The following is a 27,128-nucleotide window of genomic DNA, read 5'->3' as shown; positions in this document are numbered from 1 at the left end:
GGAACTCGCTGCTGCAGCAGGCAGTAAAGGCCACACCAACTTGGATGGCTTTGAAAGAGGGTTAGACAAATTCATAGAGGATGAAGCTATCAACAGCTTCTGACTGGGATGGCTCCACGGTTGGAGGCAGTCATGCTTCGGAATACCAGTTGCTAGAAACAGCTGGGTGGGTTCTTGTCCTTGAGTCCTGCTAGTGGGTTTCCTGTGAGAACAGGATGCTGGGCCACACGGCCCATTGCTTGATCCAACAGGCTTTTCTTATGTTCTCATGCAACATTTCTGTTCAGTCATGACTTGAAAAGCATCCCCAGTTTCCTCTATTTAACATCTTTCCTTTTCTTTATTTTTATTTTTTTAAACTTGATTCGCTGTCCTTCATTTGTTGGGTATCTTGGCCTTGGCCACAAAAGGTGGGCTAATTTCAAAACAAACTTCTGCCCTCTTGCACCAAAGGCATTTTCATGAGAAGAATGCAAAGGTTATTGAATCACAGCTATCCGTTTTCACCTTGAAGAATTGCTTTAATAAATATAAAGAAATATTCAATTCTTCGACTATTAAAAGAGATATATTCTGATAGATTTCTGTAATTGACATATTCATATCATAGGCAGTGCAGTTTAGCATATATTTTTTTTAAAAAATGCCTATGTTGATAGCAGAGGCTAACAGATTTAAGACTTGAGTAATGACAATACCAGTCCATAAATTCTAAAGTCCAATTCTCAAGCTCCACTGAATTTGCATACAAACACAACTTCAAGAACATTGTGGAATGAATAAATCATAATGTGATTTCTACACTCCTGCATGGCTGTCACTACTGATGCATGTCATGTAATACATCCCTCTAAGCAAATATTTTGAAGGTGAATTTATCCCCTGAATCACTATGCTTTTATTTTACCTGCTTGGTGAGGTACAGAGGGTATAGAAGAACTAAAACAGTAAAAGCTAATTTAAGCATTATTGATTTATTTTGCAAATGTAAGGTAAGGTAAAGGTAAAGGACACCTGGATGGTTAAGTCCAGTCAAATTCAACTATGGGTTGCGGCGCTCGTCTCCGATTTCAGGCCAAGGGAGCTGGCGTTTGTCTGCAGACAGCCTTCTGGGTCATGTGGCCAGCATGACTAAACCACTTCTGGTGCAACAGAATGCCGTGATGAGTACCAGAGTGCACAGAAACACCATTCCCACCGCAGCGGTACCTATTTATCTACTTGCATTTGGTATGCTTTTGAATTACTAGGTTGGCAGGAGCTGGGACAGAGCAACAGAAGCTCACCCTTTCATGTGGATTCAAACTGCTGACCTCCTGATCAAGCAAGCATAAGAGGCTCAGTGTTTAAACCACAGTGCCACCTTAATGGGCTGAACAATTGAAAGAAGCCATCACAACAGTTTTGGTTACATTTTAACTTGTATGTTGATGAAAGGCAACAATGCTACTATTTTATTGTAGATTTATAAATGATTCTTAGTTTTATGTTTTGTAAGCCACTTACGGTATAATTTGCTGCAGAAGGCAAGTGGTGGTTGTTGTGTAAATTTGAAAGAAAGTGTTATCAGTATCATGCATAGATTTGGCAGGTACCTTGCTTTTGATTTTCAGACATTGAACTATACTTTTATAAATAATGATAAAATAACCCAGAAATCCTGTGTTTCCCAAATAAGTTCTAGTTCTGCCCTTTCCATTAAGCAAAGGTACGTTAGACAAGCATATTAGTAAAGCAAGTTTATTCTAAGGATAGTTGCCATAGTGGTAGCTGTCTTCTAGTTGCCCCAAGGCAATGGCAGAGGCCAGGACTTGCTGGGAAATTCCACATCTGAGTGTATTTTGAGAAAAAGGTTCTTCTTCTCTAGTGGAATAAAAATCATCAGCAATAAGCAAACTTTTCTTCCTAGGCATGTGAATGCTAGCAACTACTCTGAGATGCTATTGTGTTTGACCACTGATGCAATGATACCACTCTTCTGCGCTGGTTTGACCATGAATGGAAATTGGAGGTTTCAATTAAATGAGTTTTAACAAAATGCAAACAAAACATAAGCAGAATCCAACCAAAGTTAACCCTATTAGGGAGATTTAAGCATGTGCCAGGTCTTGAATGTCAGCTACAATTTTTTTTTTGGGGGGGGGGTTGGGAGGTGTAATCTTAGCAAGGCAGCCAATGTGTGTTTGGCCACATAACTCTCTCCCCCTGCCAGGAATGTGATGATGATTTGCTACTGTAGGTTAATTGGTTTTCTCATGACAAAGGAATTTGAAAGCCCCCTGATCATATATACATTCCAAAAAGTTTAAGCATTTGTGTGCTGTTGCATGCCCTATTTAAGTATGTGATATGTATTCTGTTCTATTGATTTCACTGTCTTAAAAAAACAAAAAACCTTTGACTATTATCTTGGTAGCTCAATAGCTACCAAAGAATGTGTTTGGCCTAAATAACTGTTTTATTCTTGGTCTTGTACAGTTATCTTCTGCCTTAATATTGAAGAGCCTTTTAATTTAATGTTGAGGCTGGTGCGGGAATTTCAGGGTCAATGAGGATTGCACTTTTAAAAGTAATTTTCTAACTTTGCGTTCCCTGACAGATTCCTGTTTAACATTTGCAATTATGACTTCAGCAGCTGCCACCATTCCCAATGAGATTTAATGATTACTATTAATTATTTTCTGTCTGCTATCTTGGCAGTCGGAGATGTTTCGGTTTATTTTATAAAAACAAACATCTGCTGAGCAGTGTCACAGCTTCCATGCACATAGGTAGATGCAGAGGATTCCAAATTCAAAGGCAAACAGCTAAAAGCAGGGTTGTTATTAGGGATTCACATCACTTAAGAGACAGGTGGCTAGATTCCATTGCTGCAGCCACTTGTCCAAAAGAGCAAAGAAGCAGCGACAGGAATTTAGCCAATTGTAAGTTGGCTAGCCAACAGGAAGCCAAAAGGAATCTCCTGCACAAGCACACGATGCTTTTTAAAGAAAAAAAAAGATTGCACAGTGGATGTAGCACACTCGAATCTCTTGCAGAGGTTGATTCTTGTAATGTTGTCCCAGGTTCTGCAGATTTGCCCTAAGGACATGCGAGCAGACATCTGCGTTCATCTGAATCGAAAAGTTTTTAAAGAGCACCCTGCCTTTAGGCTGGCCAGCGATGGGTGTCTGCGAGCTCTTGCCATGGAATTTCAGACGGTGCACTGTGCTCCGGGGGATCTCATATATCATGCTGGAGAGAGCGTGGACAATCTTTGCTTTGTGGTTTCGGGATCCTTGGAAGTTATCCAGGATGATGAAGTTGTTGCAATTTTGGGTAGGTTCTCCCATTACATTCTGTCTTCGTGTTCACATTTGTGTACCAAATGACAGTGTTTATTCTGAAAGTGAATTCCTGTGTAGCTTCTTTCTTTCATTTTTTGCTTTTTTTTTAATCAGCTGTTTTGTTTGAGTTTCGCTTAGGGATTGTTTTTATTGTAAATATTGTTTGGTTATTGAGATTTGTTACTAGGGGTGTCGGAAGCTGAACTGCAGTGGAACAGAAACACAGAAACAAATACAGGGTAAAGTGGAAAATTGTTAGCCACCTTGAGTTCCTCTGAAAAAGAGGGAATGTGTCCCCCCCTAATATAATAATAATAATAATAATAATAATAATAATAATAATAATAATAATATAATAATACACTATAGCTGGGGAGAAGCATACAGCTAGTGGTGGTCATCCATGACTTTATAATTCATTGGAAGTAAGGGACCCATCCATCCCTCTCCCTCCCCATCCCGTCTTTGATATATTTATTGCAATGCTGTTGTTTAGCGCAGTATTTCCAGGCATCATTAACAGCATAGAAGCATTAAAGAACATTAAAACCTATTCTGTCAACCAAAGCCCAAAGCATTTTGAAATGTAGATTTGCTCTATTTTTAGCCAGAAAGTTCAGCCACACAGTGAGGGCACTAAGCACATAAAAAAGGTTTTGCACTTCAACACAGTGGAAGCAAAGCAAGGAGGGAAAGACCATGTGATAACCCATAAGATGTAGATATGTAACAAGGCTGATCCAGCCTTCAGGTGGTGATGCGATTCTATCACACCTTTCTAATGGTAAAGTAAAAACTCACAGAGATGTGGTGCAGCGTCTGTTGCTCACATTCGCCTTGCAGAAAAAACAGCAGCCTAGCAACCTTAAATCTTTCAGAACAAATGTAGCTATCACTTAGAAGGAAATATACTGTCAGGAAAGAGAGAAGACAGAGCAATACAGTAGTACCTCGGGTTACATACACTTCAGGTTACAGACTCTGCTAACCCAGAAATATTACCATGGGTTAAGAACTTTGCTTCAGGATGAGAACAGAAATCATGCTCTGGCGGCGCGGCAGCAGCAGGAGGCCCCATTAGCTAAAGTGGTGCTTCAGGTTAAGAACAGTTTCAGGTTAAGAATGGACCTCCGGAACGAATTAAGTACTTAACCCAAGGTACCACTGTATACTATAGAGCAAACCCCTTAGATGTTGTTTCTCGCTCTCCCCCCCCCCCCCTATTTCTTCCTCTCTTCCTGACAGTAAGAGCTGTTCGACAGTGGAATTTGCTGCCAAGGAGTGTGGTGGAGTCTCCTTCTTTGGAGGTCTTTAAGCAGAGGCTTGACAACCATATGTCAGGAGTGCTCTGATGGTGTTTCCTGCTTGGCAGGGGGTTGGACTCGATGGCCCTTGTGGTCTATTCCAACTCTATGATTCTATGATTCTTTTACTTGGGGAAGCTGCCTTGCATTTGTATCTGAATTTGTCTCTCTGTCTCAACTAGGTACCCAAAGGACTGCTTGTATTCTGGTTCAGCCATTTATTTATTTATTTATTTACAGGGCAAATTATTTGAAAGGCATATATAAATAGTCTCAGTCACAGTTTGGAGTCCTCCAGCATGCTGATGTCTCCCTCTTCCAAGCCTTTTGTTGCCAACAGTCCCCTTTCATGTTGTCATCCCCTCCCTCCCTGGTTCTCTATCTTCCCTTTGGGGCTCTGTCCAGGCCCCATTCCTCCCCTAGGCCACACCTCACATCAGACCTCGCATTCTCTCCCTTCCTGGGTTTTGTTACTTGGCTGGAATGTAATCCTGTAAGAGCTCCTCTTTATTGCCTGGATTGACTATGCAGCCCCCAGAAGGTGGCCCAAGAGGGAATCATAGAATGGCTGGTGGCGCTGTGGGTTGAACCACAGAGCCTAGGACTTGCCGATCAGAAGGTCAGCGGTTCAAATCCCCGTGATGGGGTGAGCTCCCATTGCTCGGTCTCTGCTCCTGCCAACCTAGCAGTTCAAAAGCACATCAAAGTGCAAGTAGATAAATAGGTACTGCTCCGGTGAGGAGGTAAACGGCGTTTCTGTGCGTTGCTCTGGTTCGCCAGAAGCGGCTTAGTCATGCTGGCCACATTACCCGGAAGCTGTACGCCGGCTCCCTCGGCCAATAAAGCAAGATGAGTGCCGCAACCCCAGAGTCGGTCATGACTGGACCTAATAGTCAGGGGTCCCTTTACTCTTTACCTTTACCTAGAGTTGGAAGGGACCCTGAGGATCATCTAAGAATCTCAACTAAGGCATCCATGACAGATGGCCATCCAATCTCTGCTTAAAATCCTCCAAGGAAGGAGGGTCCACAACCTCCTGAGGGAGACTGTTCCACTGTTGAACAGCTCTTAGTGTCAGAAATTTCTTCCTGGTGTTTAGCTGGAATCTCCTTCCTTGTAACTTGAAGCCATTGGCTTGGGTCCTAGCCTCTGGAACTGGAGAAAGTAAGCTTGCTCCATCTTCCATGTGACAGCCCTTTAGACATTTGAAGATGGCTATCATATCTCCTCTTTGTATCCTCTTTTCCATTCTAAACAGACCCAGTTCCTTCAGCTGTTTGTTATAAGGCTTGGTTTCCATACCCTTGGTCATCTTAGCTGTGCTCCTCTACACATAATGCCTTCTGGCTGAAAAAGATTCATAGAATCATAGAGTTGGAATAGACCACAAGGGCCATCGAGTCCAACCCCCTGCCAAGCAGGAAACACCATCAGAGCACTCCTGACATATGGTTGTCAAGCCTCTGCTTAAAGACCTCCAAAGAAGGCGACTCCACCACACTCCTTGGCAGCAAATTCCACTGTCGAACAGCTCTTACTGTCAGGAAGTTCTTCCTAATGTTTAGGTGGAATCTTCTTTCTTGTAGTTTGCATCCATTGCTCTGTGTCCGCTTCTCTGGAGCAGCAGAAAACAACCTTTCTCCCTCCTGTATGTGACATCCTTTTATATATTTGAACATGGCTATCATATCACCCCTTAACCTCCTCTTCTCCAGGCTAAACATGCCCAGCTCCCTTAGCCGTTCCTCATAAGGCATCGTTTCCAGGCCTTTGACCATTTTGGTTGCCCTCCTCTGGACACGTTCCAGTTTGTCAGTGTCCTTCTTGAACTGTGGTGCCCAGAACTGGACACAGTACTCCAGGTGAGATCTGACCAGAGCAGAATACAGTGGCACTATTACTTCCCTTGATCTAGATGCTATACTCCTATTGATGCAGCCCAGAATTGCATTGGCTGTTTTAGCTTGCTTAGACACAAGGCCAGCCCGTCCTGTTCCTACCCCCACTGAAGCCTCACTTACCAGAATTGTGTGGCTGCAGCTTATGGGTTCCAGTTTGGGTGGCAGAATCCAAGGGATGACAGTGCCCCCACCACCATTACTTGGAGAAACAAGGAGAAGCAGCTGTGGCAGCAGTTTCCAATGAGATTTTGCAGGGCTCTCACAAGATCTCACCGGAACCTGGAAGCCGCCACCAATGCTTCTTGCTTATCCAGCAGCAGTGGCACCTGCAGTGGTGCAACCTCTTGGATTCTGTCACCCAAGGCAGCTGCCTCAGTATGTCTCATGGGCGGGTCGGTTCTGCTTGCACATACGGATTGTACTCAAGACCGGCTGGACAGAGGAGACCAAACTTTAGGACTGCTGAAGGATCACTCTGTGGTTATGACTGTCATTAACAAAGACAGTGGCTCTACTGTTAATTGGTCAGTTTAAGAACACAGGTCAATAGTCTTACTATTAATTAACCTGTTCCACAAATTTTGAATTCTGATTATTCAGCAGTACCCCTCAGGATTTTGAATAGCAATCATTGTGAAAATTGTACTAGAAAGTGTGTGGGGGGGGGATGTGTTCACTAAACTATAATCTCTCAGTTTCTCTTTTAATGGAATGTGATTATGGAATGTAAGAGTAAGAATATAAGAGTTATGCTCTTATCCCACCTTTCAACTGAGAAACAAACTGCATTTTTTATTATTATTTTGTGACTGAATGATCTATGTAACTTAGGAGCAAAACGTCCTTTGTGCCTTAAAAAGATATGAATGAATTTACAGGCAATATTTTTTAAAATGCCATTAGAGCCAACTTTACGCTGAAATTAGGAGGCTAAGCCTCCTACAACAATGTTTCATTTGGTGAGCTTATTGCTCTTGGCTTATTGAATATGCTGTGTTCTCTTGCTTAATAACGTTACTATAAATCAGGTTTACCCAGTTCCTAAGAGGAAAGTGTGATCTCAGTTCCAAATGATATTCATCGTACTAGAAGGATATCTTTTGAGAACCAGTCTGGCGTAGTGGATAGGATCTTGGAGTTAGGCCAAGCAAATCTGTGTTCAGTTCCCTGCCTAGTCATAAATTTGTAGAATGGAAAGGAGATCTCATCCAGCCTCCTGCTCCAAGATAGCAATCCAGAGCAAGAGTATTTACATCAGGTGGCTGCCCAGTCTCTTCTTGAAGATCTCCTGTGAGATCACCACCCACCCAGGAAATTCGCTGGGTGACCTTGGACCAGTTAGACTCTCTTACCCTAACCTACCTTTATGTTGATAAATGGAGGCACCCATGGCAGGCCACAAAAAGCCCCCAAAAAGGTCAATCTTCAGGCCTGGGGGCTGGCCCTTTAAGATTCACTCCAGACAATGGTGTAGAGCTTTGATAACTTCAGGGATAACCGTTGAGATGTTAGACTACAATAACTTTACCAATCCTGGCTGGGGCCCATTGGATTTGTAGTCCAGCAATATCTGGAGGGCACCATGTTGACTACCCTTGATCAAAGCCCTGCTTTACAAAACTAAGACATATCTTTATTATTAGAATGTAAACATATGCAGAAGTATTTCTGCACTAATACTGGAAAAGTGCAAATGCTATCTTTGTTGACTAAACATTGTTTCTCCCTTGCTGTGCTGAAGTCTTTGCTGGAAATGATGTGGTGAAGCACATTAGGACCTGCCTCTTTTAAGTAGGAAACATTGTGTACAAAGGGGAGTGGGGTATTTGATTTAAAGCATTTAAATAAAATACTTTTAAAAAATCTGATCCTTTTAGGATTCCAGTTTGGTATGGAATTTCCACCTCAATACAAATAGCTATAATAAAGCGGATAAAATCAATAAACCAACTAAAGTTATGATTGTAGTGTGACCATGCATGCATTTGTTATGCAAACCCAGCTATTTTAATTTGTTTACTGCCACCAGGGATTGGGGTGGTTTCATTTGTTTACTCTGATTAAGAGAGCACATTGCACAGGCGGATGGCATGGATTGCGTGTCCTCAGATTTCCAGAGTAAGTTATTATTCACAAAGTCATCATCCCCGAGGAATTTTTCTTTCTTTCAAAAAAACCATGTTACCCCTGTGGAAATGTGTGTGTATTCCATTCTGTAGAAGAAAGGTGTTAAATGGCCCATTTGCTCTAGAAGGAGAAAACCCTGCTGGTTTAATTTTATCTAATTGCAATCTTAAAGCATACAGACATAATTGTTCTTGTAATGCTTCTCTGAAACTGCTTTGGTTTAATACTTTACCCGCAAGGACATCTATTACACAGAAGTGCCAAAGGTGATAGTCCCAACTCAATGGGATAGACTCATAATGTGGCACAAGAATATTTAAACCTTGCCCCCACCCCCATACAAGGGAGTTGGATTTTATTTGATGTATTATTTCTGTTTAGCAACCGCTTACTTTCTGAAGATCTCAAAGGGGTTCCCAGTCTGTCTGTCTGTCTGTCTGTCTATCTATCTATCTATCTATCTATCTATCTATCTATCTATCTATCTATACATATCTATCTGTCTGTTTATCTATTATCTCTACACAATAAGTACAATAAAGACTAGAATGCTTTCTGTAAAACAACAACACTCAAATACTTAAACAATATCCATGTTGATATGAATAATCAGAGATCAGTACAAGACAGTATGATGCAAAATTACAACCAACATAAAACATCAGTCATGTAGCCACTCACCCAATCTCACTCACCATCCATTGCACAGAACCACAACAGTCATTTACTACTTTGAGTATTATCTCCATCAACCAACCACTCAACAATATAACAACCTACAGTACCTACAAAGGATGACTGCCAATCATACACATGTGACATAGTCTCCCCATCTTCAAAGCACTAAAGAGCCCATGCCCCACACCTACTGGACCATGCTAGGATATCTTACAGGGGTGGGGGACAGTTCTATACCAGAGCAAACATTGTCTGCACAAACATTTCCGTTTGCCAAATGGAATGATTCCCCCTCTCCTCTCCCTGTGTGCTGTTCTAGGGGCTTTGCAGCTGCCCAGAGCCAGAGGCACATGGGGGCAAGAGGGGTTTGAGCTTGGTTGTGCTTGCTGCTGGTGGTTAAGTGGATCCCACACATAAGGTTGTATCCCCCTAAGTTATACTCAGAGTAGACCTATTGAAATAAGTTAGTCATGGCCATTATTTTCAATGAGTCTGTCCTGATTGGTGGGATACAACCCAAATACAGGCAGCCCCCTGTTTACTCAGAGGTTACCAGGCACCGCCAGCAAAATCATGTATAATTGAAACCCATTGAAAGAGTCTGCAGTCACCCCACTCTGCCCATTTAGTGACATTTCAGTGATGCCTTTATGACGTTTCCATGTCCCTTCTGGGTTCGGCGTGATGTGCATATACACAGTTGCACACATATTGAACTCATGTAAATGGGGGACTGCCTATATAGCAAACTCCTACCTTGCAATTTGATTATTGCTCTATTAGCACAATGTGCTCTATTATATGATATGAGGAAAATATTTTTGAATCTTAAGTGTTTGGATTGGACCCACTGGTCATTTGGCATCTACCCAATGGACAAGGTATCTACTAAATGAATACAGACTCTTTATCTTGTTATTATATCTTTATAGAATATGGCCACATGACACAGGGCTGTTCTTTCAGATTCTGAGGAGAAAATATTTCTGTTTATCAGATTTTTTAAAAAAGATTTCTTAGGCCGTACAATATTTTTTCATGTGAACTTGGAAGAGTAATTGTGGTTAGTTTTCAAATAAATGAAAGAAGTAAATTATTCACACACTTTTAGGGGACAGTGCTCTTCTTCTGTTGGTATAGATCAAGCAGCACCACTGAATTCAGGTTAAATCATAGATGAAGAAACTGTGTGGGAGATCAAAAGCTCAGGGTGGTTTTTATCAACTCTGCCAGTTACACTGTTTAGCCACCGAGTAAAGAAAAAGGAGCAAAGAGAGACTGACAGCTTTTAAGTTGTTAGCCATTTTTGAAGGATTAACAGCAGGCTGACACTCAACATTCTTTTTATGCTATTAACTGTCTTACTTTGCACAAATTACTCTAATTAGTTAATTGGCAAATTAAATATCAGTGCCTTAGCACAGTTAGAATTTTTACAAAGTTTAATAAAGGTACATTTTCTTGACTGAACAGCACAGGAGAAATTACTTTTATTAGGAATCTTACATGGAATGGATCTTTATAGATTATTGGAAGCAATCCACATTTTAAATTGAACTGGTTAATCGCTGTTAACAGAGTTGTTTAACTAAATATTTTGCAAGCTTGAGAATTCTGAATCCAGTGCTAAGACTGGATAAATGGATTTATGCTAATCCACCGGATAGTTTTAAGCACAGAACTCTGTGGAGCAATTCAGCTGATTGACTGCTGGCCTTTGAAAAACACTGCATTCTGCTTGCCTAGAGTACGCATAACTCTGAATACATAGTAGCTGTGACCATATATAACACCAAACTGCCTGGCGCCAACATTTGTGGATTTTCAGCGCCAGCTAAAGTATGCTTCTCTTTAATGATGTGGGTTCTTGATGTATCAGGCTCAAGGTCGACCCTACCATTAGACATAATGAGGCAGCCACCAGATAGCCTGTTGCCTTCAGGTGCAGTCAAGGTCCCTCTCCTGTTGCCAGTTCACTTGGTTCTATGTATAGAATGGGAGAGTACCATCTTGTCCTTTGCCTCAGGCAGCGAAATGTCTTGGGCCCACCCTGACTAGGCCGCTGATGTTTGCAGTGAACGGTGTAGTTGTTGAACTGGTTTATATTGTTTCAATGTTCTTAATGGACTTCTTGTAGGATTTTTATATTTGATACATCCCACTTTGGAGTGACTTGAAGGGTGGGGTAAAAACCAATTGATCATAAACAATTCATGGCTTGGCATTATGTGAATGAGCTGCAGGAAGCCTTGAAATCATACACTCTATCCTCTTATCTTGCCACATAACTGGAAAGAGGATTTTGGTGTATTTTCCCTGAATCTCAGCTTATTGCTGTATCCGAATGGAATCTCAGCTTTTTGCTGTCTCCAAATTGGGGATCAGGGCTTGCACAGTTACTGTGGTCAAACAAGCCAGATTCAGAAACCATGGTTTGAAATTGGCTTGTTTTGACATTGAGAAGGATTAGTTGATTCCCACTTTGGCTTCAACAACAAGCTGAGATGCAGAGAAACTGAAAATAAATGCTGCTGGCGTTCTTTTTCTGGCTGCACATGAGAGGAGGGAGAACATAGGTCTGTTGCTTGCTGTGGCCCATTGACTCAGTGCTAAGCCATGGTTTAGTGTTATGTCTCAACACTGCCAGTTGCCTATGTAGCATCCCTCATCCGCCTCTCCAGACTGCGTGTCATATTATAGGTACAGCATACAAAAAGAATACAAGCCCAGGAAGATAAATTGTCTCAAACATCTATCTTGAAGAATCCTGCCTGCTTCCTTTCCGTAGCATGATAGCTTTCTTCCTTATGTATTTTGAAGCACTATGAGTTTGCATTGAATTTGTTTGTTTTATCAGCCTTATTTTCTCCCCTGCTATTGTGTTTTTGATAGGATTATAGGGACTGTAATGTTTGCACATTTTAAAGATGATGGTGATGGTGATGATGATGATTGTGAGCCGCTTTGAACCCAACACTGTTGTTGGAAAAGTGGAACACAAATATCAAATAAAAAAATCAACTCTACCAAGTGTACTACAACCTGCATGCTTACACAGAACCAGCACCAGCTGATGGGTTGATTTAAATGAGAGAGTGACCACATGGGAAATGTTTCCTTGTGTCCTTGGCTTCTCATTTAAATCTGGCCTGACAGCGCCAACTGGGGAAGAAGGTTGTTGGCAGCATGTCACCGTGTACAGGGATATTTGGATCTTGTCCCTGGACTCCAACCAGAGGGCCCTGTTAAAAGTGTGTGTTCAGAATGTGGAATGAAATGAGAAATGCACTTCCAGTAAAAAGAAAGAAAGAAAGAAAGAAAGAAAGAAAGAAAGAAAGAAAGAAAGAAAGCTCTTGTGGAAATGTTTTGCTCTTGCTGTTTGAGTCTCGGCGCTGAGGCAGTCCTTTGATCGTGGATATTATTGCTGTTGTCTTTTCCTAGGCAAAGGAGATGTTTTTGGGGATGTCTTCTGGAAAGAAACTACCCTCGCCCAGTCTTGTGCTAACGTAAGGGCTCTGACGTACTGTGACCTTCACGTGATCAAGAGAGATGCCTTACAGAAGGTGCTGGAGTTCTACACGGCCTTCTCACACTCTTTCTCCAGGAACCTCATCTTGACCTACAACCTGAGGAAAAGGGTAAGGAGTTATGGTGTGCTTAATAGAAGTTTATAAGGATGGTCTCGGGTTGGCTCTTTTCCTTTTCGATTGATTCTGTCAGGATTATTATTTTTTTAAATGGAAAATGTGGGTGTATAAGAATCCTCACTGGTAAACAACTCACCTACAGGCATATTTGCACTACAATGGGGTGTAACTTGTGCAACAATCTGCTCCTCTGTTTCCTCACTTTGCATGCTCCCTGCACCCCCCTCCCCCAATTCTGGAATTTGCACTGGGGATTCCATGGATTTTATTGGATTCAACCCATATACAATGGTACCTTGGTTTAAGAACAGCTTAGTTTATGAACAACTTGGATTTAGAACGGTGCAAACCTGGAAGTAGGTGTTTTGGTTTGTGAACTTTTGCTTGGAAGCAGAACATGTTAAGTGTGTTCCATTTGTAAATTGAGTCTTCCGTTGCTATGAGAAAGCACGTCTTGGTTTAAGAATGCTTTGGTTTAAGAACGGACTTCCAGAACGAATTAAGTTTGTAAACCAAGGTACCACTGTATTGATTCACATCAGTTTACCAGAGAATTTTCTGCATCCCAGCAAACTAATGTAAAATTACCATGGAGTCAATTACAATGAAGCATGATATAAAAAATGTGTCAAATTGGTGCGTAAGGTGGGGATCTAAAAAATCCAATGTCTGTTGATATGCCAGGGTTCCTAGGAGTCCCTGAGAACTGTAGCGTTGCTCAAGTAAATTCTCAACACCCTTTCTATGCTACAATTCCCATGATTGAGAATCCTTGGCCTTGCACAAAGAACCATAGATTCCAGAGTTTCCTAGCGAGAGAGAATGACCGTTAAAATCTGTACTGGAGATAGTTTCTGCTTCTTCGCAACTTCGGTATCCAGCAAATGTGCCTCAAGCCTTCTTCCTTATACCTCTTTTTTTGTATATGCTCAGAAAGTTGTGAAGATGGGGTGGTGGTGGTGGGGCTGTGCATATATTTAGTGCATTCTTCCCCCACTCACAAACATTCGCTCAGCACTAAGAACAGTCCGCTATTGCAAAAAGAGAAATGCAAACAGCAACATCAGCACTTTGAAGGATAGAATTAAAGAATTGCCATAAGAGGTTTTGTGGGAAGCATATTCTAAAATAAAGGAGTCTCCAAACTGAAGTTTGTGTTAGTGTATAAGAGTAAAGAAAAGCATATAGTAGAAATATGATTGTGAATGTAACATGGAGAAATCCTGAGGTATGCCATGGAACGAGGCCTCAGACAAAAGGAAGGCTACTCAAGAGGTGAGGATTGAGGCCTGTTCTCTTCTCTGCGTTTGGCTCCTCTGAGTTATCCTCTACAACCCTTAAAAGTGGCAAGTAGTTGTCACTTCATCCAGCCAGTCAGATTTATTAACAAGAAACCATTGCTGATCACAAAAATAGCACCAGCATGTTTTAACATAGGCGATTCCCAGTCTACAAGGCCCCATGTTGCACTGTGAAATCTTGTCTGAACTGTGAGGGCAAATGTTAAAACCTTCTATGTAGTGTAATTATCCCAACCCATCAAGAAACAACAGATTTTCTACCTATTTTTTTTTTTTAAAAAGGAATCTTCCTGGTAGAATTAGACAGGGAGCAATGCAGTACATAATGAGCAGCATTTTCCACACCTCCTGGACTGCAGGTACATAAATGATGGCTTAAAGGTATTCTGGCACATCCGCTGTGCTGTGTTGTGCAATGGTTGCGTGGGCAGTTAGTATGTGTATTTACTTACTTCAAGACAGATATAATTGATCTCCCAGGTCTGTGGCAGAAAATTGGCACAAGGCAATTAGTGTACAATGTTTGCCATTGTTTGCACGATATGGGTGCATTCTGCTAATGCTTTGAAATAATCTCTCAGATGGAAGAATCTAATACACTTTCTGGTTGTGGGGTTTTGTTTTAGCTCTGCATCATTTCTGGTGAGACGGTATGGGCTGCTTTCTGTGGTAATATATTTTAATAGGGTTGGAACTGTTGCTTCAGATACAAGGAAGATAGGAGAAAGCCATGAAATCTGATTAAAAGCCAGAAAAAGGCTTTACAAGGGTATAGCTTTGCAACTATAATTGTCACCATGCAATGAGCGTAACCTATTTTGTCGAGACATTCCTTTATTATAGCTTCAAATACAGCATGGAATTCTTTGGCCTAATTAATTAGTATGTTTTGACGGAGACTTGTGTGAATCACCACAGCGTTACATGCCATTTTTTATACCTGCCAGTGGAAAGACTACTTATTTGTTTTCAAAATCATGTTGGCAGCAAACAGAGTTAATCATTTCATTATGCCCTGTTGAATTGAAGTACGCACTCAATTAGGTGCAAGCAGAATAAATTAGAGCAGGAAAACTTCAATACAAAGTGGATATTTCCTTCAGATTAAGGCTCAAGATCCCTTTATGAAGGACCACTGGACAGTTAAGTCCAGCCAAAGGCGACTATGGGGTGTGGTGCTCATCTCACTTTCTAGGCTGAGGGAGCCAGCGTTTTGTCCACAGACAGCTTTCCAGGTCATGTGGCCAGCATGACTAAACCACTTCTGGTGCAACGGGACACTGTGACGAGTGCCAGAGCACATGGAAATGCTGTTTACTTTCCCACCACAGCAGTACCTGTTTATCTACTTGCACTGGTGTGCTTTCGACATGCTAAGTTGGCAGAAGCTGTGACAGAACAACGGGAGCTCACCCTGTCGCGGGGATTCGAACTACCAACCTTCTGATCAGCAAGCCCAAGAGGCTCAGTGGTTTAGACTACAGCACCACCGACTCCCAATGAAGAGATGTGTGGCACAGCCACCCCATATATCACCTTCTCCAGTGATGTGCAGTTGAAATAATAATGATTATTATTTATTATTTATATCCCGCCCATCTGGCTGAGTTTCCCCAGCCACTCTGGGCGGCTCCCAATCAAGTGTTAAAAACGGTACACCGTTAAGGCTGCCTGATATCACATCAGGCTGCCTGATATCACATCAGCATGAAAACCAGCACATTTTTTTATGGGCACACCTCTGCAGCTGCCGCCCCAACTGGAGGCACACCCTGCCCCCCCTCACCTCACCTGAGAAGCACGCTGAACAGGAACTGGGAGTGGATGGGTCCTTGGCCATGCAGCATCACCCGCCGGTGGGGGAAGCAGGCAGGCAGTGAGAGTGCTGGCAGTGGCAGTGCCCAAGGTGGAGGAGGCAAGCACACATGTCCCGCTGCTGCTCTGCAGCTCTGTCCAGCGGTGGCAGTGCTGCATGGAGGTGCCAGTTGGGGGAGCAATGCTTGCCTTAGGAGGCATAATGCTTTCCTTGCCCTGGGCTTTGGCAACCCACGCTATGTCACTGTTTGTAAGCAATTTCCCCTAATGAAATGCATTTTTTCATATTTCCTTCACAGACAGTGTATATTGTTATGCAAACTTTATTATTTTTATACACATTACTTGGCTGGAGAACTGCACTGCAAAATTTTGAAAGGTGGCTGCATTTTGGCTCACTTATTATTTTGGGTATTTTGAACTAGTTAAGTTTGTTTTCAAATACACACTGAGACAACTTTCTCTCTCATTCCATCCCAGCTTAAGAAACTGCTACTTTTTTAAAACCAGAGCTTTCTTTATGCTAAGCTTAGAAGGGTTATCTGCGGATTGATTTGGAAAGACATATTCAGGCAAAGGAACTTCATTCTTTCCCTTTCATGTTATTCTATGAAACATTTATTATAGAAAGCACATTCCATCATAGCAATTTCCATCTGATTATTGAGATAATGGTATTTTAATTGGATTGCAGTCAGTGATAAAACTGATGCTGATTGATGGTGAGAATGGTTAAACTTGATTAGTATTAAGTAAGTGAACTGCATTCTTTTTCTTTTATTTGCAAGAAGCTGATTGCAAATTAGAATCGGCTACCCTGAGTTACCCAGCAAGCTTACTTTGCAGGCTGCAGAAGATGTAAACATTGTGTTAAGAATATGGATAAGGTATACCAGATGGGAAATGTTGAAGAAAAAATACGATGTGTTTTGAGAAAAGTGCTTCATTCATTACCCATAGGTTGCATTCCTGTTTGTGCTACAAATATTTCGGTTTCTCATGCTTTGAGTCTTTAAAGATGTTGTGTGTCTGTGAGGGAGGAAGAGCTAGAATCTAGGCTTTAGGTGAGTATAATTCTATCAGTGTAACTTGCATGGGAATCATACACAGCAAGACATTGAAGAATGGAACAGTTAACAATCGTGTCCTTGTGAATCAGGTCATCTGTCTGATTGCTTAACTTTTTTTTTAAAAAAAGAACTGCATGCCCATTTATCCTTTTGATAAAGGAAGGCTTTAGTTAAGGTTGCATAGTTAAACTATGGAACTCACTCCCACATGGGGCAGTGGTTGCCATCAACTAATAATAATAATAATAATAATAATAATAATATTTTATTTTATTTAACTTATATGGCTTTAAAAGAGGATTAGGCCAAACCATGGAGGAGAGGGGTATTGATGGCTGCTAGCTGCAATGGCAAGGTTCTGTCTTCATTGTCAGTGGCATTATGTCTCTGATCACTAGTTTATGGGAATCACAGGTGGGTAGATGCTGTTGTGTTAATGTCCTGTTTGCAGGCTTCCCACAGTCATCAGGACGCTGTCTCAGATGGGTGATTGGCCTGATTTAGTAAGCTTGTTGTATGTTCCATTTATAACTGAGATACATTCCACAGTGACTTGTAGCAGGGCCTTCTCAGTGATGGCATCCCAGTTATGAAACTCCCTTCCATTGGAGATACGTTTGCCCCCCCCCCCCTCACTGACATCTTTTAAAGGTCTGTGAAAGACCTTTTTTGTCTGGACTTTGGGGACAGAAGAGGTGGCTAACCAGCTTCTATTTTCCATGACATCTGCATTGTTTCTGTTTTGTAATTGAATTGTAAATTGTATAATTTTGCAGTATTATGTTATATTTTACTGTATTCTTTGTATACTGCCCTGAAAACATAGGCTGGAGGATTGTCTAAGAATGCAAAAGAATAACCATAAAATGCAAAAGAATGCAAAAGAATAACCATAAAAGTCATTCCCTGTTATAATCCCCTCTGGGGATTTGAATTGCAGAGGAAAGCTTCTGATAGCACAATTACTAAACAATAGACACTTTCAGCAGAGAAACCTTCCTCACTGAAACTCTTCTGTGCTGAAAACCTGCAGAACCAGAACTTTTGCCACTCATTTGATGGTACACCCCCCCACTCCGTTATTATACATGAGAACTTTTTCCAACTTTAAGTTTTTCTGTCCATCCTACAATCTGAAGTTGCCACAGGTATAGTCAGTATTGTAACTGAATTAATTTCCAGGACACTAAGTTGAATGAAAAATTGTTGGCCTCAAAATAACTGTCCTACCAAGGGGATGTGAGAGCACACTGAACACATTTAGGATGGTTAGACATTTTTACCTACATCAATCCATCCATTCTACTGGGGATTCCAGGTTATACTTCTTTCCACTGGGAGATATCTTTGAAGACTATATAGATTCCTATGGAAGAAGTAGTTTCCCATCATCCTTAGTAATGACGATTGGCTTAGTAGCTTCCCCCCTTTCTTCCCTCTGGTTTGAAACTCCACGCCTTTTAGCCTCTTTAATACTCATCAGTGGAGTGCCCCTAATTGGTACATTGGCAGAAAGCTTCCTGTCTTTTCTGTTTCAGCAAATATTTGCTTTAGTTTTTGTGTACACTACTTCTTCTTGATTGCTCTTAGTTTACTTTCACTCACTCGGGGATGGGCGTGTTTGCTTTCCCTTGCACAGATGCATGCGGTAGTTTGCATGATGGGATATAGATGATTGCTCATGCCCTACCAGAGAGAGCTGGCTGGCTGGCAGTACCCTCAATTCAGGTCTCTCTAGTGCTCTCCATGCCTTGAATATTTCATGATGCCATTTAGCCATTAGGTCTTTTAGACGGTGTGAGAGATGATTAAACAACTGGCTGCGAATACTACAGAAAGACCTTTTTCACAGGTGGAATGCTCTAGCATTTCATTATGCTTGCTCTGCTCAGGAAGTCTAGACAGGCAGGCAAGCACATGTTTCCTTTAGGACTGTGGATTTGTCTTCTGAAATACGAGATGCAATCAGCACAATTATTTCATAAAGCTATATGTGAAATGATTACCCCATGAAATAACTTGAACAATGTAAAATAATGGCTTTGGATTTCAGTGGCTCTACTCATTACATTTTAGGTGCACACTTAAACTTGTGCCTATTAGTAGCATAATATCTGAATGTTGAAAGAAGCGTAATCTTTGGCAGAAGGCAAACCCTTCAGAAATAAATTGCAATTGTCATTTAGTAGTTAGGTTCTCTTCTTAGTATAAGAAATGTTGGTTTTCAAAGATGCAAGGGCAATCCTTTAATGGTAACATCACATGACATTTGTGGCCCAGTTTGCATGTAAGGCTATATGCCAAATGCCTTGTGCAAATGAGTGGGTTCTCAAAGTGAAGGTCAGACCATGAATGGTAAACCAAGACTAAAGCTTGGTTATACCATGTGTTTTGTATAGAGCAGTGTTTCCTAAACTTGGGTCTCCAACTATTTTTTGGACTACAGCTCCCATCATCCCTAGCTATCAGTGGCCAGGGATGATGGAAATTGTAGTCCAAAAACACCTGGAGACCTGAGTTTGGAAAACAGTGCTCTAGAGTGAGAAAAACCAATAGCCTGGGTTTAGATGTAACACTAAGCCAAACCATACCTTACCCTGGGTTGGCCACAACCTCCACTCTGGAAACCTGCATGTTTTCTCATTCATGCTAAGTCTTGGTTTGGCTTTGTGTTATGTGTGAATCTGGTATAAAGGTAAAGCATAAAGGGACCCCTGACCAGTCATGGCTGACTCTGGGGTTGCTGCGCTCATCTCGCTTTATTGGCCAAGGGAGCCTGCGTTTGTCTGCAGACAGCTTCCGGGTCATGTGGCCAGCATGACTAAGCCACTTCTGGCGAACCAGAGCAACGCACGGAAACGCCATTTACCTTCCCACCGGAGCGGTACCTGTTTATCTACTTGCACTTTGACGTGCTTTAGAACTGCTAGGTTGGCAGGAGCAGGGACTGAGCAATGGGAGCTCACCCCGTTGCAGGGATTTGAACCACCAGCCTTCTGATCGGCAAGTCCTAGGCTCTGTGGTTTAACCCACAGCGCCACCCGCGTCCCTTGAATCTGGTATATAATTGTATAAATTTGATGTCACACTTTTGAGCATCTCTCTGCTTGACTGATGGCTGTTTCCTGTTTTGCCTTTTGGGTGTTTTTTTTCCATAGAAGTAAAAGAAAAGCTTGTAGCAGGTCAATTCTGATGCAATGACATAAACTGCATTCTTTGCACTTACCATATAAAAGTACATTTGCTTTTAAGATTAATGTATCCTTGCCTTCAGAAAATCTTAAAGGGAGTAGTTCTGCCAAAAAAAGAGAGTCCGGCCATTGTTCCTGTCTGTCTGTGATAGGGACACTAATAGTTTATATCACAGGTAGCATTATTCAATACTCTTTGCAAATTACTGCAAGATTTTGAGCAAAGCAGAATTAATATCTGACCATTTGCTCAAAGAGCTTGTGCAGCTCAAAGACTTGCATGATTCAGAAGCAGATGTTAGATCGATACGAGATGAGAATCGACACCCTACCTTTGTCAAGGTGTTCTTTTCTTTTCTTGCTTTGCAGAAATGTTATATTTCCACATCCCCAATTGAGGCTGCTGTCGTAAGGGAAATGCGACACCATTTTTGTATGCACAATTCATTAAGTACTGCTCAGGGCTTTACTGCCACTCAAGACGAGCATTGGGATATTGTTTATGCTGACCTGTTTTCTAAATTAAATAAGATAAACTCACTTGTCACATTCCATCACACACTGGTTCAAATGGCTGGAGCAGAGGAAGGAAATGGTGACAGTGCTGTCAATCGTCACAGATTAATCTGGAGTTGGTCTTGTGGTTACATAATTCAACCACTTTTCTGAAGCTAAGTGGAGGTAGGTTCGGCCAGAGTTTAGATGAGAGACCGGGAACCCTACATACACTGCCTTGAGTTGCACCCTGGAAGTCTCCTATGCCCTTTCACCGATTTGAAAAGCACTTTAGGGATGTTGCATATTGGAAATCAGTGCCTGAAATAAAAATATAGCTTAAAATGTAATGAATGACCTTAAGGAACAAGAAGAAGCGGAGAGTCCCAGGCCTGGAACAGATGAGATGCTGGAAATGAAATCAAGCCTCTCATATTTTCTCTTAGTAGCTTTGAGGGAAGGGGTGGTTAGAGTAGCGAAGGTAGAAGCCTCGGCCCAGTATACCTGAAGGAGCGTCTCCATCCCCATTGTTCTGCCCTGACGCTGAGGTCCAGCTCCAAGGGCCTTCTGGCGGTCCCCTCACTGTGAGAAGTATCTATCAATTACTTTTGCATTTAGACTGTCTCAGACCATGCTGGTACTTGTGCAATATCCACATAGTTCAAGGAACCAGGACCTTCTCAGCAGTAGTGCCCACCCTGTGGAACACCCTCCCACCAGATGTCAAGGAAATAAACAACTACAGTCATACCTCCGGTTGCGAACGTGATCTGTGCGGGAGGCACATTCGCAACCTGCAGCGTTCGTTGCCTGAAGCACCATGTCTGTCCATGCGCATGGAGCGATTCAGTGCTTCTGCACATGCATGTGACGTCATTTTGCATTTCTGTGCATGCGCGAAAGCCGAAAGCCGGAAGTAACCCGTTCCGGTACTTCCGGGTTTGGCACAGTCCGCAACCCGAAAACGCGCAACCGACAGTGTTTGTAACCCGAGGTATGACTTTCTCTGACTTTTAGAAGACACCTGAAGGCAGCCCTGTTTAGGGAAGTTTTAATATTTGATCTTTTACAGTGGTACCTTGTTTTGAGTCCTGGATCTGTTCTGGAGCCCCAGACGCTCCACAAAAGGGACGCTCGACAAAGCGCTGCTCTGCGCATGCACGCGGAGCAGTTTGTGATTCTGCGCATGTGCGAATTGGAGCTTCTGTGCATGCGTGCATGGGTGGCAAACCCGGAAGTAACCCGTTCCGGTACTTCCGTGTTTGCCACGGACGTTCACCGAAATGGATGGTCGACGGGGTGGACGTTCGCTGAGGTATTATTGTATTGTGTTTTTAATATTTTGTTGGAAGCTGCCCAGAGTGGCTGGGGAGGCCCAGCCAGATGGGCGGGGTATAAGTAATAAATAATAATAATAATAATAATAATAATAATAATAACAGCAATAATAAAACATTATCTCCCTCCACCATTTTTCCAATCTACAATCCCCCCCTCCAATATGCCATTTCTATAGCAGCTTGGGGAGTTGGTGGGATTTAGACTGGGGAAATAACTAGCACAGAAAGAGTTAAGCCGCTTCCCCAAACTAGTCGCACCTCAGCTACTCTTAAAATAAATTCTGATCACAGATTTCCAGCATCTTTTCTGGTCCCCTTCCCTACACTGCCTAAGTTATTGAGTGCAGTTATGCTGGCTTTCCTACTAGAAACCGTTGTACGGTACAGCTGAATGATCCCTAATTTGTCCACGATTTCCAGTGTCTGCTTTGATTTTAAGTCATTTCAGCAGCAACCCATATGTGGCATTTTTTGCCAGTGAAAAATAAGATTGCTTCAAACAATTTATTAGTTTGCAGAGTTTCAGTGTCTTCTGCCCTTGTATGAAATGTAAAGAGCTTCATTTTATGTTAGTCTAATGGAATCTGTGTAAGGATCTGTAGACATGGCCGAAGATTATTTGGGATAAAGTTTCGGCATTATCATCTCCAGTCAATATAGAAAGCTTTTCTGGCGTTCTTTGACACACACATTCGGTGCAGCAATTCTCTTCTGACAATCGGGACGTGATTTAGAAATGGCCCTTCCATCTCCATGCCTACTTCCAGTCTCGCCTTGCTGCACTGCAGAGTAGATGGAAATGCTGGTGAATTGTGTCCAAATTTGCATTTCATAAAGACAGAGCTACATTTCTCGCTTTCAGCACCAGCCATACACCTTCTCATAGTGTTTTCAGGTGCCTTTCTTCTTTTCTAAAGTTGGTAAATAACATAATGGTAGATTAGATGAATTGCTAACATTCTGGCATTCCTTGATCGTGTGGCATTTGCTCTGAAAATATCTACAGGACTTTCAAAGCATTCTTCTCCACTTAAGTACAGTGGTACCTCAGGTTAAGTACTTAATTCGTTCTGGAGGTCCATTCTTAACCTGAAACTGTTTTTAACCCGAAGCACCACTTTGGCTAATGGGGCCTCCTGCTGCAATTTCTGTTCTCATCCTGAAGCAAAGTTCTTAACCTGAAGCACTATTTCTGGGTTAGCGGAGTCTGTAGCCTGAAGCGTCTGTAACCTGAAGCGTCTGTAACCCGAGGTACCTTTAATGGTTCCTAAGGGGGTTGCTCGTGTGTAAGCAGGTGCCTATCTTCCTGGCTGGGTGCAAACACCTGGCTGGGCTGCCAAAGTGAACCTCCTCTGTTTGGACAGCCACTCGCCCGTGGCTGACTCAATCGCTGGCAGAATCCGTGAGTGGGCGTTTCTTAAACTTCTTCCAGAAAAGAAGTTCTTTTACGCCTAGTCTCCGCCTACCCACTCTGCGTGGAAGCCTTCTGCGCAGGGAGGGCGTGGGCAACGGAGGACCCCTAGTCTCCCCACTGTTCCCAGGCAAGGAGTCATGGGACCGCCTCGCCTCTTCCCCCACCTGCCCCCCTTCTCCACTGGTGCTACGCTGATTCTCTTCCCCAGAAGATGGGCTGCTTCTCCCGATCCCAGGACACCCTCTGGAATCCCTCTGGCTTTCGCGCTCTCCCTCCAGTACTGATGGCAGTTCCCTGACAGTACCACTGTAATCACTGAAGGTTACTCTATCTGGATGAGTGCCTCGAATATACTATGGGTAAGCAGTTATATTGTATGACAAATCATGCAGTTCCTATAAGACTTAGGAAATGTAATATGGAAATTTATGGGAACACCAAATGCAACATGATATGACCATCAAATTGAAATCTGGGCAGCTAAAATAATGTCTCAGGACTTTAAAGGTAATAGCAGCAAAACCAATTGCCTTTGTCTGTCCCACCTGCAATAAAATATGTCTCTCCCCTATTGGTCTCTCCAATTTTAGCTAATTTGTCCTTATCCAGCCCTCCATGTTATAGAGAAACTGGGTGTCATCCACATATTGGTAACTTCTCATCTCTAATTCTCCAGCGACCACTCCCAACAGCTTCATATAGATGCTAAACTGCAGGGGGGCGGGCAGAGACCTTAACATGGTGTGCCAAATCGTTAGGACATAGATAACACCTAATTTACAATATATCACAACAAACACTTAACAGAACATTAAAAACACAGAAGAGCAAATATTTTTTAGCTCTGTCAAAGCTTTTATGAATATAATGAACAATATAAATGCCTAATATTGTACTCATTAAACCTCCACCTTCCATTTTAAACGTTTCCTTTCCTTTCAAAACATATCTTTGTTAAAACTATGCCAATCCAGATCCATATAAAAAGCTAGCCTTTTGGCAATTTATTTGCATTAAAAAAGACAAAACAGAACATCAAAAGACAAATGAACAGAATAAGTTAATAAACAGCACAAAATGAAGATAAGAGAGAAAGTCAGAGACAGAAATGTTTCCCTTTTTAATTTCTCTGCAGCATTTCCCCCATCCTAAGGTCCTAGCTCACTCAGATGTGTCAATGTCTCTGTTGTCAGCAACAGACTGGACAAGATGCTGCTGGCATCTGTATAAAATCTGGGTCAAACAGAGAAAAGCATCCAGATGGAATATAGTTGAATCACTGATGGGTTATAGGAGCTCACAGGAAACCATTGCAAAATAACTTATCTTTAGCAGCACAGAGCTAACTTTCAGAAACGGCAACTGCTAAAGTTTGCATCCAGCCTCCCTTCAGCTAGCAGCAGGTTAGGAAATGACAGAAAGGTGCCTTCTAATGGCAGTCTCAGACCATGACCCCATCCATCTCAAAGGCCACCAGCAGCCTGACATCTAGAAGAGGGAGGGTTACACTGGGGCCAGTTTATGGCTGTTGGTTTGCCTTTCTCTTTTGGTTTCTAGAAGGCAGGATATAAAATGCTGCTAAGTTGGGTATTTGTGGAATGCACTCCACAGAAAAAGAATCTTAGCCCCATGATTGCCTTTTTAAAAGGACAATTCTTATGACATTTACATTTTGATCTGCATTTTATTAATTACTCTGCTGTGGATTAATTGTTCTCGAGGTGTAATTTGACGGTTTTGTAATTTTGCTATGGCGTTTTGTGCACTGTCTTTTGAGGGCATTGTGACCTACACTGAAAGGTGGCTCAGAAATCTTTAAATTAGGACTAGATCCTTACACTGATGTAAATTCATTATTTCCCCACTAGCACTAGTAGAATTGGACGACGACAGCAATCACAATAGAATGAGAGCCAACGTGGAGTGAGCAGACGTCTGCTCATACAACAGAGCCTCTTCTTCCTCTTTCCTCTTTCGCCCTGAAAATTCTGGTGGATTGGGGGGCCTCCACAGCAGCTTTTGGGGATCTATGGGGTGCTGGAGGAGGAAGAAGAGAAACTAGAAGCCTTGTTGTACCAGATCTCTATTGCATAAGCAGGTGGACGTTATTAATGTCACCCATTGAGTTTATGGCTGGAATCCTATGTATAATTTCCTGAGAGTAAGCCCAATTGAACAAAGTGAAAGTAAATATACCTAGGACTACGGTATACTGCAAGAAAGCTTCCTTTGATTTGATGCTGCTTTGTGGCTTTAAGCAGCAAAGGCAATGCACTCATACAGATAGGAAACATTCAGTTCATTTAGCAGAGTTTAAAATATTCTTTGTCAAACTCTGTCCCACATCCTGAGGTTTGCGGAATAAATTGTGAATCATTTACCAGAGGGATAGATACAATACTTGGTTTTCCTTGTGTGGAGTTGCTTTGAAACAAATGGGTTCTTTCCTGTTGAAATTTCTAAAGTGCACTTCTGGTCTTCTATTGTGTTTGCTTCATTTTGTTTATTTAGAAAACAGATGCTTTTCAGCTCTTTCATTTTGGCTCACCTGTCTCTGTGGATGCAGGTTCAGAGCAAGATAAAGGAGCATCTAAGCAGTAAAAGGAGATGTTTATTTTTAGCAGCAGGCTTAATTTTTATATACTGGAAATAGATCTTTTGATGATGGAGCACAATGCTGTGAACTATCCCAAGTTTTCTTTTTTAAAAAACCCATTTGCATCCCCCCAAAACAGGCAGTCAGCAACTTTAACTAGGTGTAGCACTAACCTAGATACTTCCAAGTGTCCTTTTTCTGATTTGTGAGGCTCTGTTGTTAGTAAGATGGAAGAAAATGAACTTTTGCCACTCTCTTAGACTACACCCAGACTTCAGTTTCCTGTGAGCTGCACCAGAAAACTATTTAAGCAGGATGGCAATTCCATACCAAATTTATCTATCACATGCTCCTTTTAATAAGCAACTTCCTGCTTTTTATGTACTTATTACTTTTTTATTTCCATTTATAGACGGCTTATTATCTGTAGATCTTGAAGCAGTTTATAGATAAAATGCACACACACACACACACACACACACACACACACACACACACAATAAAAACAATGTTCAATGATTTGCATTAAAATAGATAAACGATATTCATATCCATACCAGCAATATCAATATAAATAAAGCAAAACGCAGGATCCTAATTAGTGTAAAATGCACCCATTCATACAACCATTGATACCTTGGGCCTTGCCACGCAACCACTCACCCAATCTCACTCTCACCATAAGGGGACACCTGCAATTTCCTTTTCTGTTTTCATCAGAATTTCCCAGCATCCCTATTCTTGGCTTCAGCTGGTGGTTAGCGAGGAGAGCACTTAACTGCAGGTCTAGATGACATGCTAAGCCAAACATTGTCTTAGTTCCATGCGGTGTGGGAGTAAAAAAGAGGGGGAATGAATGAAGTGGCTCTCTCTCTCCAAGAGTCCACAAACTAGTCTGATCCCAGTAAACCATAGTTCAACTT

General features: G+C 41.9%; 1 protein-coding gene across 2 annotated transcripts in view; it reads left to right on the top strand.

The window, feature by feature from the left end:
• The window catches only part of KCNH1 (potassium voltage-gated channel subfamily H member 1), a 226,247-nt gene that overhangs the window by 113,518 nt on the left and 85,601 nt on the right, over nt 1–27,128 (top strand). For both annotated transcript variants that reach the window (XR_013392151.1, XM_077925556.1), the window contains exons 9-10: nt 3,066–3,318; nt 12,778–12,974. Coding sequence is in view for 1 of the 2 variants with exons in the window: in XM_077925556.1 (XP_077781682.1) it covers nt 3,066–3,318; nt 12,778–12,974 (450 nt within the window). In the remaining variant the exon portion in view is untranslated. The remainder of the gene's footprint in view (nt 1–3,065; nt 3,319–12,777; nt 12,975–27,128) is intronic.

This window comes from Podarcis muralis, chromosome 3 (genome assembly GCF_964188315.1).
Source record: "Podarcis muralis chromosome 3, rPodMur119.hap1.1, whole genome shotgun sequence".
In the NCBI taxonomy this organism is placed as follows: domain Eukaryota; kingdom Metazoa; phylum Chordata; class Lepidosauria; order Squamata; family Lacertidae; genus Podarcis; species Podarcis muralis.
The sequence above is the reverse complement of the archived record's forward strand: the minus strand, read 5'-3'. Positions and strand labels throughout refer to the sequence as shown.